At 45.4% G+C, this 11853-nt stretch overlaps 1 protein-coding gene across 1 annotated transcript; it reads left to right on the top strand.

The window, feature by feature from the left end:
* Positions 1-7060: 7060 nt before the first annotated feature.
* On the top strand, positions 7061-11763 carry VAMP8 (vesicle associated membrane protein 8). The gene is made up of 3 exons (XM_016201771.2): positions 7061-7147; positions 8414-8572; positions 9461-11763. Exons 1-3 carry the CDS (start codon positions 7145-7147, stop codon positions 9602-9604), a joined length of 306 nt encoding a protein of 101 aa, XP_016057257.1. The 5' UTR covers positions 7061-7144; the 3' UTR covers positions 9605-11763.
* Positions 11764-11853: the final 90 nt, after the last annotated feature.

Here is an 11853-nt window from a genome sequence, read left to right on the forward strand (position 1 = left end):
AAAGAGCTAATCCATTAAATGTTTACATAAATAACATTTTTATTAATAAAAGTATATTACCACAAAAATTGCATGGAAAGAGTACTTAATATTGTCTTACGTGTAAATGTCTACTGTGAGAGCTTAATTGAAGACAGCTGGATTCTCATAGCTGGTTCTGCATTAATTACATCTGTTGTGAAATGGTGCTGATTGATGTAAGTATAGGAAGGGAATCTGGCCTCACAGATACTTAGCTGGAAAAGGGAGAAGCATTTTAATGGCCTTTTAGATAATTGTGGATATCCTTCTTTGATATGACACCTAAACTTTCAAGTGGTAGTTTTTAAAGGTTACACAGATGTAGAACTTTAAACCATATCAGTGAACTTTATGCTCTATTACATAAAAATTGTTAGTATATCTTGCATTTGGAATGGACATTTTACTCATGGATGACGTTGTAAAATCATGCACGAGTAAGACATTGGAAAACAAAGTCATTTGGCAAACATTGTTTCATTGAGTTATGCTATGCATCTCTTCCAAAGGCAGAGTCTCTTAAATGTTGGGAAGCTGCCAACTCACAGCGGCAGATACAAATTCTAATTTTCAAAATAAGAATTTTAATTTTCGCTTGAAAGTTCAAATTTTATCATTGGCAGCAAATACTGTCTCTTGTTTTCCTTGAAGGAACAGGATCACTCCTTTCATTTTGGGGGAAATATCAGCCAAATGTGCCAGTGTGTCTGATGTCCTTTCAAGTAAAATGGTGCTTTTGTTTAAAAAAAAAATGTTCAACATCTTATTTTATTAAGGAATTGCAAATTAAAACGAGATACCTGTTGGAATGGTTGGCATCCAGAGCACTGACAACAAATGCTGGTGAGAATATGGAGCAACAGGAACTGTCATTCATTGCTGGTGGGAATGTAAAAATGATATAGCCACTTTGGAAGACAGTTCGGCAGTTTCTTACAAAGCTAAACATATTCTTCTCATATGATCCAGCAATTGTGCTCCTTGGTATTTACCCAAATGAGTTGAAAACTTATGCCTACACAAAACCTGCACACAAATATATAGCAGCATTATTCATAATTGCCCAAACTTAGAAGCAACCAAGACGACCTTCAATAGATAAATGGATGAACAAACTGTGACTCATCCATACAATGGAATATTGAGTAATAAAATGAAATGATCTAGTTAGGAGCATAAGTGACTCCATCTTAAAGCTAATCCACCATCTTGACATCCAGGTGAACGCAAACCCATGACTGCCTGTCTTCCCCTGGGTGAGCTCTGAAATACAGAACTCTGGACTGATCACAGTACTCCCATTAATTCTCTCTCTGGGGTGAGGTGCCCTGGATGTTTCTGTTACCACACCCTGGCACCTGAGCCTTCCAGCTCCTGATCTCATTGCTTTTAGAATCTGGGGGTGGAAGGTGCGGGGATCCACTCCTCTTGCTGCTGCCCAAGACTTCTTTCTGTATGTAAGTTCCCTATTAAACTCTCTAAATCAACAAGCTGGACTTGTCTGCCTCAGTTTTTGACTTACTGGCCCCTTTGGCTTTTGGGGGCTGATTTGCATACATGGCCCTTTCACAAAACAGAGCTATCAAGCCACTAAAAGACATGGAGGAAACTTAAATGCATATTGCTAAGTGAAAGAAACCAATCTGAAAAGACTACATACTGTATGATTCAAAGCATGTGCAGTCCTAGAAAAGGCAAAACTATGGAGATAGCAAAAAGATCAGCGGTTGTCAGGGACTGATGGAAGGGAGGGAGGGCTGAATAAGTAGAGCGCAGGGAATTTTTAGAAAAGTGGAACTATTCTGTATGATAATGCAATGGTGTCATGCTACATACATGTCATTATATATATGTCAAAGCCCATAGAATGTACAACACAAAGAGTGAATATAAACTATGGATTTTGTTAATATAACAGAATTAGCTCATCAATTGTAAAAAGTGTAAGATGTCAATAGAAACTGGGAGGGTGTGAAGGGATGTATGGAACTGTACTACTCAAAAAATAAAGCCTGATAATTTAAAAATGAAGGTTAGCTCGGCTTGTAGTTTAATTGCACAAATGCTTTTTCTTAGAACAACTGTGAACAACCCTCGTACTTGGGTATGCAGAAGCACTGGATGCACATTTGCCATTTCTTCACACAAAATAGTAAAAATACATGTACTCTAGTGTCAAGAGTTAATAAAATTATTAATTGTACTGCTTCCTTAAGGGTATTTTTCCTTGAAAATGGCATTTTTAAAAATTGCAAGTGCATGGCAGGAAGGAAGGCAATGACTACTACTGCAAGTTGGTCCCACTGTCTCCTTCTGCTAAGTTGTCAACAGTTTCACCCACCTTTGCTTCTGCATCATCAGTGCAAATGTCAACACCATTAAAAAGGCAAGTAACATCTCAGTATTGTTGTAGTAGTTTTGTCTTTGAAGACTCGAGGGGTTCATGGACCATGTGTCGAGGACCACTATCCTATAAGAAAATGCTGGTAGGGGTAGATGTAAAAGTTGGGATTACTGAGGACAGATGTGTTTGGCAGATGGAATTCCTGGGCTAACAGTGTTCCTGCTGTTGAGGGTCTAGCCCACTTCTAGGCCATCCTAACAGGCAAGGCGAGCCAAGTCACTTTGGAAGCCATAGATCTATTTAGGTGATAGATGTCTTATTCCACTGTCAAACCTCAGTCCAAATGAATTCAGTGTGGGCTGGGATGTTTGAGCTAGCTCTTCTGGGACCACTCAAAAGGTGATGGTTCCATTAAGTGCAGCATTTATAACCTATGTGCCAAGAACTGGACAAATTAAGTTGTGGCCTCTGTCCTATAGGAGTTTAAGGGTAAGGAAACAATAATAAAGGAATATAGAAATAATAGAATAACAACAATGTAGAAAACCATAAGTGTTAAGTAAAGTTCAAAGTGCTATGGGAACATTAAGAAAGAAATTAATTAAGACTGGAGAAATCAGGAAAGTTTTTTCAAAAGATTGAGCTGGGCTTTGAATGATGAGTACAATTTTGAGAGGAGAGAAGGAAATCAAAAGTTCTTAATAGTCTTTTATTTTATTTATTTTTAAAAGATATCTTTATTGATTTCAGGGAGAAGAAAGAAGAAGGAGAGAGAGATAGAAACATCAGTGATGAGAGAGTCATTGATCGGCTGCCTCTTGCACGCCCCCGACTGGGGATGGAGCCCGCAACCAGGGCATGTGCCCTGACCGGGAATCAAACCCCGATCGCCTGGATCCTAGGTCAATACTCAACTGCTGAGCTACGTCCGGCTGGGCCTTACTAGTCTTATTAAAAAGTTCTTAAGCCCTGGCCAGGTAGCTCAGTTGGTTAGAGCATAGTCCCAATACACCAAAGTTTCGAGTTTGATTCCCGGTTAGGGCACATAGAAGAATCAACCAGTGAATGCAGAAATAAGTGGAACAACAAATCTCTCTCTCTCTCCCTTCTTAAAAAATCAAAAAATCAAATAAAAGTGTGTTTTAAAAGTCTTGGGTGAACTGAGAGCATTCTGGGTAAGAGAAATACTACTAATAAATGAACACTTCTCATCTCGTGATTTTAATTTGTTTTTGTTCAAGGGGTTGATCTCCAGTATATCCTTTCAAGGTAAATATACAAAGACTCATGGCATTTAGCATTCATTTATCCACAAAGTAGTCCAAAATTTAGGAAAGATACTTTTTCATGGGTCTCTTCTAATAAAAATTATCTTCCTCTTGGTGCAACCACTATGGAAAACAGTGTGGAGGTTCCTCAAAAAATTAAAAATGGAATTGCCTTATGACCCAGTGATTCCACTTCTGGGAATATATCCAAAGAAACCTGAAACACTAATTCGAAAGAATATATACAGCCCTATTTTCATTGCAGCATTACTTACAATAGACAAGGAAGCAACCCAAGTGCCCATCAATAGATGAGTGGATTAAAAAGCTGTGATACAAATGGAATATACAAAAGGAATACTACTCAGCCATAAAAAATGAATGAAATCTTGCCTTTTGTGAAAGAAATGGATAGACCTAGAGAGTATTACATTAAGTGAAATAAGTCAGACAGAGAAAAACAAATACCATATGATTTCACTTATATGTGGAATCTAAAGAACAAAATAAACAAACAAATGTTTGTTCCTTCTGATCTACACCATATTTTACCTTTTATAGAATCTGTGATATGCTTTGTTATTAACTGCATACACATTTGACTTCTCCAACACGCTATATTCTGTGAAGGCAGGGTTGTGTCTTTACTTTGGTACCCCTCATAGAAAATAACATATACCCTGCACATAGTAGGCACTCACTAAATGTTGAAGATATTGAACTGAGAGATCCGAAAGAGGGCTTCTGACCACACAGGGACTGAGAACGCTGTTTATCACATTATCATTGCTTCTTTGACTGCAACTCCTACCACTTTGCATCTTTTTCTTACAAGTTACTGACAGAGAGTCCATTTCTCCTGGGATAGAGCTTTCCTTGACTGTAAAGGAATCAGTGACTTTTGTTTGTCTTCTTGTACCCTGCTCATAGTACCATTTCTGCTCATAGTAAATTACTGGGTGCCTTACCTTGTGAGGTAAGTCTCACCTTGTGAAGGTGTTAGCAAAGTGGTCTTTGTCATGACAAAGGGTAACATTGTGATATTTGCACAGGTGAGGCCAAACCTGTAGGCATTCTGCATGGTGGAGGTGAGGGCGAATAGGTTGCAGGCCCAACTGTGGCCACTTTGGAATCTCCCTGATGGCTGCTGGGTCTAGGCAAAGCATCAGTTCCTTCAGGACACCAATGTATGTCCTGGCAGTGGCATACCAGACCACAGTAACTTCTCAACTATTGTAACCCTGATTCCTGCCCTGGGGATCCTACTCTATTGCTTCCTGCTCCCCTCAGAAATCTTACTCTGGCCTTTTGTTTCTTGGCACCTGTCTTGTTTCCCTATCCACCACCTCACTTAGCATCTGGAGCTCTTAATAATAGTAACCACAATAGCCACCATTTCCTGAGGGTTTTCTAAGTGCTAGACACAGAAAATGAAGTAACTGAGGCTTAGAGATGTTACAGAAGTTTGTCCAAGGTCACATAAATATTAAGGTATAGCACTGGCGTGTGGCTTAGTTGGTTGGTTGTCATCTGGTGCACCAAAATGTTGCCAGTTCAATTTCCTGTCAGGGCACATTCCCAGGTTGGGGGCTTGATCCCTGTTAGGGGGCATGCAGGAGGCAGTGGATCCATGTTTCTTTCCCTCTCCCTTCCTCTCTCTCTAAAAATCAATAAAAAATCTTTTAAAAAATATGAAGGTATAATAGATCACCATATCTAATAGAAATATAATTTGAACTACATTTGTAATTTAAAATCTTTTACTAGCCAAATTAAAACAGGATGGAAACAGGTGAAATAAATTTTATCAATATTTTTAATTTAAGTCAATATATCCAAAACGTTAATCAACATGCCATCAATATACAAAACTACTAATGGGATATTTATGTTTTTTCAGAATAAGTCTTTGAAACTCAGTGTGTATTTTACTCTTACATCACATCTCAGTTCACACTGGCCACATTTCAAGTGCTCCGCAGCCACATGTATTGGACAGTGGCTACTGTATTGGACAGTGCAAGAGTAGATCAAGACTTCTGACCCACTTCCACCTGGCCACATTGTAGCCTTTCTATGAATAGAGGGGAGTGGTGCAGCCAAATTCTCTGTGAAAGCAGGCTGGTATTGTTCATCAAATTCAGGTCTGCAAAATATAATAATCTTATCTAACTGGGGATAAGATTTCATTATAAATTAGAATAAAGTGTCTCAAGGTGCTACAGAGGCCCTAAATTTATTAGATCTTTTAAAAAGTATTTGTTAGAGCAGCTGACATTTCCCCCTTGGAATTGTTACTTCTGGGATGAGGCAGGAATGTTTCTCTCCTGTATGTCTCTGTAATTCTTCGGTCTTGATAAACACCATCCAGGAAGAGTGGATTTTCTCTGGCCTGGAGCCAGGCTGGTGGAGAAATTCTTTGCCCTGGGCCCCCTCTCTGGTCCATGGCAGCTCTCTCGCCTTTTCTTTTTTTTGATCTTATTTTATTTTTTTATATATCTTTATTGATTTCAGAGAGAGGAAGGGAGAGGGAGAGATAGAAACATCAATGATGAGAAAGTTATCATTGATCAGCTGCCTCCTGCACACCCCTGACTGGGAATCGAGCCGGCAACCTGGGCATTTGCCCTGACTAGGAATCGAACCTCGATCTCCGGGATCCTAGGTCGATGCTCAACCGCTGAGCCATGCCCTGCTGTGCTCTCACCTTTTCTGATTGGACTCACCAACCCTAGTGGTGGGGCCACTGAAGGGAAATGCAAGATTGTTGAACTCTGGAAGGAAAGGAGGGGTTGGTGGGCCATAATTTCCTGATTCACACAGCGGACAGTCCTTTGCTCCAGGCACTGTGCTGAACACATTGAAGGGACTCTCCTTTTACTCCTCACTACCACCCTCTTAGGTTGGCCTTGGCACCTGCAAAACCCAAAGAGGTGAAGGCGTTCACGAGGGGTCATGCAGTGTGTAACCCAGAGCTTTCTGATGATACCTGCGCCCAGGATCACTGCATTCCAGACTTTGGGGGATTAGTGCTTTCTGCCCACGCAAGGACAAGAAAGCAAGGGTTGTCGAGCAAGAAATACTCCTATCTGCTTTCTGCTTCCATGTGAAGTAGGCCTGGCAGGGGGTTTTCAGTTGATTTCAATCTCTAAAAATTGGAATCAGCTATTCGGCATAAAAAAAAGAAGCCGGCTGCCCTTTCTGTCTCAGAGGTCCGGCCTCAGAGAACCTCAGAGGGCTGCTTCCTCTTCCTTTTCTGATTCCTGACAAGTTAGAGGCCTCCGGGCGCCGGGAGCCCTGTTGCTTTAAGCCCGAGCCCCGGCTGGGGAGGAGACTGGGAGGGCGGCGGAGGGCGCCCGCCTACCTGGGGAACCTGCGCGAGGTGTGGCCCCGCGCCGGGCGCGAGGTGCGCGGGGCGGGCTGAAAGTTGGAGCAGGAAGTGAGCCCCGGCGGCGCCCGCGGGAGACCGACTGCGCGAAGTCTGCGGCTGGCAGGCCTGAGCTGCTGAAACATGGTGAGTGAGCTGGGCCCGAGGAAGGGGCTGATTTAAAGACAAGCCAGAGCGGGCTGGGGATCAGGAAAGGGGAGTAGGTGGCAAGTTGGAGGGCTGGGCCAGCGCTGACAGCTCACCGCAAATAGCTCTGAGCTGCCCAAGCTGGTGTTCCAGCCCCTTCTTGACTCCCTTCCTCCCCTGAGCTCCGTGCGGGCCAAGAGCAGGGCCTCGGTGGGGGTGGGGAATCCGAATTCCGGGCAGGGAGTTGCCTGAGGGGCCCTTCCTCTGCTCCTCCAGTCCCCCGCCTTCCCCGCGCCACCCCCCCCCCCCCCCAGCAGGTGGTGTGACATTCCTGGGCAGCGCCTTTGCTGTTCCCAGCGCAGATTCCAGCCCAGCAGCAGGTGCCCTCCCGGCTGCCTTTCACTTTATCCCTACAGGGAAACCCAAAGAATTTGTCTCTCTGAGTCCGAGGAATTGGCCCCCCTCTCTATAAACATGAGGAAGAACTAAGGGTTTGTAAAAGAGCCAGAAGTTGGTTCTCTGTGATAATCTACTGTGGACCCACACCCTGCCCTGTTTCTGGAGATCCAGTGGGTCAGGGAAGGGAGGAGCTTAATAACGTTTCCCCGTCTTCGTTCAAAAACCTTATCATGAAGTCTGGGGATGAGGCATTAAGCAGGGAGAACTTGCCTTCCATTTCCCCCAACGCCCAGGCTGCTGTTTTTATTTAATATCTGCTTAACTGGCAATGGTTTGGTTCCTGTACATGGGGCTAAGTAGGGGGTGGGGGAGAAGCAGAAGTTTGTGGCCCAACAGCTCTCTGTCATGGGACCTTGTGAGGGACTTGGAGCCTGGCTGCCGGTGCTCTGGGTCACAGCAATTAGGCTGCCCAGGAGGCCCCTGCCAGAGGAGCTCTCCAGCCGCCTTCTGGGAAAGAGGGAGGGTTCGGCCGGGTGAGGGTGTTCTTTACTGGCCAGCACAGACATTTTTAATGAGGACCCTGTGGGATCTGGGAATTGGTAAATGGTGGGGTTTTCCATTGTGCAATGCAAACTCAGCTGTCTTCTCTGACCCTCTTTGAGGAGCAAGGAAGTAGTGGAGAGGAATTCAGTGGCGTGCTTCTTTTCGTTGTCAGAGGCCCGAGACCCTGCAAACATTCTCTTTGTAAACAGTTCAAGCATAACAAAAAGCTAAAGTCCACCTTAGACCTTCCCCTCCTCTGGCCTCTGATGTTGAGTCTCAGTTCCTCTACCACTTGGCTTAATTAACCCCTGTGTTGCTGTCCAGGAGGAGGCCAGTGGAGGTGAAGGAAATGATCGAGTGCGGAACCTGCAGAGTGAGGTGGAGGGAGTCAAGAATATTATGACCCAGAATGTGGAGCGGATCCTGGCCCGAGGAGAAAACTTGGACCATCTTCGCAACAAGACAGAGGATCTGGAAGCCACAGTGAGATGGGGAGCCCACTGGGGACGAGAGGAAGAGAGGGAGGGAGCATCTTTGGGAATTTGGGGGTTGGTGTTGGGGGCAAAATGAACAGGAGGGAAGTCTGCCTCTTCAGTGAAATTCCTTGGTGGGGTCCTCTGTGAGCTGAAGGCTAGGATAATGTCTCCCACACATCTGGCTACACCTCAGTCTTCTCTTGCTCCAGCCATGGGCCAAAGCCAGGTGCTCAGGAAGGGAGCAACCCTCAAGTTCAACAAAGGCTGGAGCCTAAAGTTCCTTGTCCATGGGGAGACACTGGCTTTCTAAGTGCTATGTGTAATCTTGGGTATAGCCCCTTTGTCTTCCTGGGACTTAGTCATTTTTCCCACAACTGAACCTGGGGGAGCATGGCCCAGTGAAACTTAGTTATTGCAACTCCAGTTTGGAGAGAAAGCACTTGCCCTCACTTCCAACCACCATATTGCCCTGGCTCCTCCTCCAACTTCAGCAGTCCCTGGGGGGCAAGGAAGCATGGAATCTGGGGAATGTACCATCCTGAACCCTGTTCCCCTTGGCCCCAGTGTCTGCCCTTCCCAAGGGGTGGATTTTGGTGCCAGTGTTACACCCCTGGGTGTGAGTATGTGTAAAAGTCCCCACAATGTGCCAGACAGTGCAGGGATAAGGAGAGAATGGGGCAGGCTGGTGGCCAGGGGAGCCCAAGTTTTTCTAAATTTAAACTCGGCCCACCAGATGGTTATGAAGGTATATTTGTCAACGTAGGAGGACAGGACATTTTCTATTTAACAGTCTTTTACCTCAACTTATATATTTAGACGTGTGGCACATGGGTCTGTGTTTGTGTTATTGCTCCCGTGGGAGGAGGCACTGAATCCTTTGCCTTATCCCCTACAGTCCGAGCACTTCAAGACGACATCTCAGAAGGTGGCTCGGAAGTTCTGGTGGAAGAACGTGAAGATGATTGTCCTCATCTGTGTGATTGTTTTCATCATCATCCTCCTGATCGTGCTCTTTGCCTCTGGTGTCATCCCCTCTTAGGGAGCCCCTCTTCCCCCGTCCTCTTCGAGACATCCCTCCATGGTGGGCATCCAGAGGCGCCCTCTCTCCCATCCTTCGCCACAGGGAATGCTGCTCCGCCCTCTGGCCCCTCACTCTGAGGCCCCTCTGCCACACTGTCGGCCCGGGAAGTACCTTGGTTCCCTAGAAGGAGAGAGCGGAACTGTGGCTGCATTTCACAGGTCCTCAGAGTTGGTTGGAGAGTCCTGGAGAGCCCAGCATGTGGCTGGGACACTGATGGTGGCTGGTAGGCAATAAAGACCCCTTCGGTATCCCTACATCTGTGAGGTGCTTTCTCCTTTTGCATTTGGCCTTTGGCCCTTTTCTCCTGGGGCAACCCTCTGACTGAGGGTCTCCCATTTGTGCCTCAAGTTGTTGGAGGGGTGGAGAGTGGATGTTTGGAGAAGAAAGTTGGAACCTCCCTGTTTTGCTTTATTTCCCCTTCTCCCATTCATTGTCCCATTCCGGTCTCAGGAACAAGCCTTGGCACATGGAAAACCCAAAACCTTTGTCGCATTTTAGGGTGGTATGCAAGACTCCTACCAAGGGTGTCCCCCGTGGGCCTTGCCATGCTGCTTTATTACTTTTCTGCTGGAAGCATTAACTGAGACATGAGGCCTTCTTGGGCTGAGCATTCAGGAATCCGGTTAAGGGCTCCTGCCTCTCCCATCATTGCCATTTCTGTTCTGTGGCCCTGTTGTAGTCTAGAGCGGGGGTTAGAGGAACTGAACTGCTTTTCCTTCTCTTGTGGGTCTGCAAGTTCTATTTGTCTTTTGTCTGCTCCTGCCCTTCTGGGACTTAGCAGGAACTCTGGGTCTCAGCTGTCCTAAGGGGGTGAGCGTCTCTCCCCCATGTCCCGTGGCTGGGCACAGTCAGTATCACAGGACAGGGCCTATGGCCCTCCTTCCCCTCCATGTACAATGAGACTCTGTCTTTGAGCCTCCCTCCTCCCACCAGGGTCCACTGTCATTGTCACTCTTTCTAGTGCCCAATCTGCCTTGGTTTGGAGGAAGAGTTCTTGCTCTGTCTGTCTCTATTTCTCTCATAGGGCTTCCAGAATTGAAACGAACCTGTTTTGAGGAGGGACTGTGAAAGGGGCAGGGTTGGGAGACAGGATTTGGGACTAGTACTGGCAATCGGGTTCTGGAATCCTGCTCCAAAACTGGGGAGGGAGGAGAAAAGCACAGAAGAGACTCTCTGGAAGTCTTTGCCACAATGATGTCTATCATCTGTCTCCTCAGTTAACTCCTGGGCTCCAGGGCCAAGGAACTGAAGTAAAACCTCTTCCTTGGGACCCAGACTGTCCAGGATGGGGATTGGGTCTGTGCTTACAGGGGCTCAGCCCCAGGGAGCGAAGCCCTCAACCCCTTTCCTCAAGAGGGCCACATTTGAGATGCTGGGGATAGCATGGGGTGGGGTGAATAGGTGGCTGTTGACTTACTTGCAGCAATGAGGAGAGGAAGAGGCTGGGAAGATTTGCCTCAGGAGGACTCTGGAGGGGCAATAAACCACCAGCCTCACCCATCCTTTGATTGAGGAGCAGGATCATATCAGGGCAGGGCTGCACTTGCCCTCCTGGGAAATACAGAAAAGCTAGAGCTGTCACCTTCTCCATGACAGTGTTTTTTTTAAAAAATTGAGGTGAAATTCACATAATATATGATTGGCTATTTAAAAATGTACAATTCAGCCCAACCTGTGTGGCTCAGAAGTTGAGCATCAACCTATGATCCAGGAGATCATGGTTTGATTCTGGGTCAAGGCACATGCCTGGGTTGCAGATTCAATCCCCAATGGGGGGTGTGCAGGAGGCAGCCCATCAATGATTCTCTCATCATTGATGTTCCTCTCTCTCTCTCTCCCTTCCTCTCTCTGAAATCAATAAAGACATGTTTTTTTAAAAAAAGTACAATTCAGTGGCAGATAGTGCATTCACAATGTTTATTATGAATGAGCTTTCTTTAGTTTCAAAACTTTTAGCCATGGCCAGGTAGTTCAGTTGGTTTGAGTGTCACCCCCATATGCCAAGGTTGTAGGGGTTGGATTCCTGTCAGAGCACATGCAAGAATCAACCAATGAATGCATAAATAAATTGAACAACAAATCGATGTCTCTCTCAAATCACTCAATAAATAAAAATTAAAACAAACAAAAAAAACTTTGGAGGGATCTGTTTTTGGTTATGGGTGAGACGCACTCACCAAGGTGGCGAAGACCTGGAAGCTGTCTTC

This window comes from Miniopterus natalensis, chromosome 13 (genome assembly GCF_054644295.1).
Source record: "Miniopterus natalensis isolate mMinNat1 chromosome 13, mMinNat1.hap1, whole genome shotgun sequence".
Classification (NCBI taxonomy): domain Eukaryota; kingdom Metazoa; phylum Chordata; class Mammalia; order Chiroptera; family Miniopteridae; genus Miniopterus; species Miniopterus natalensis.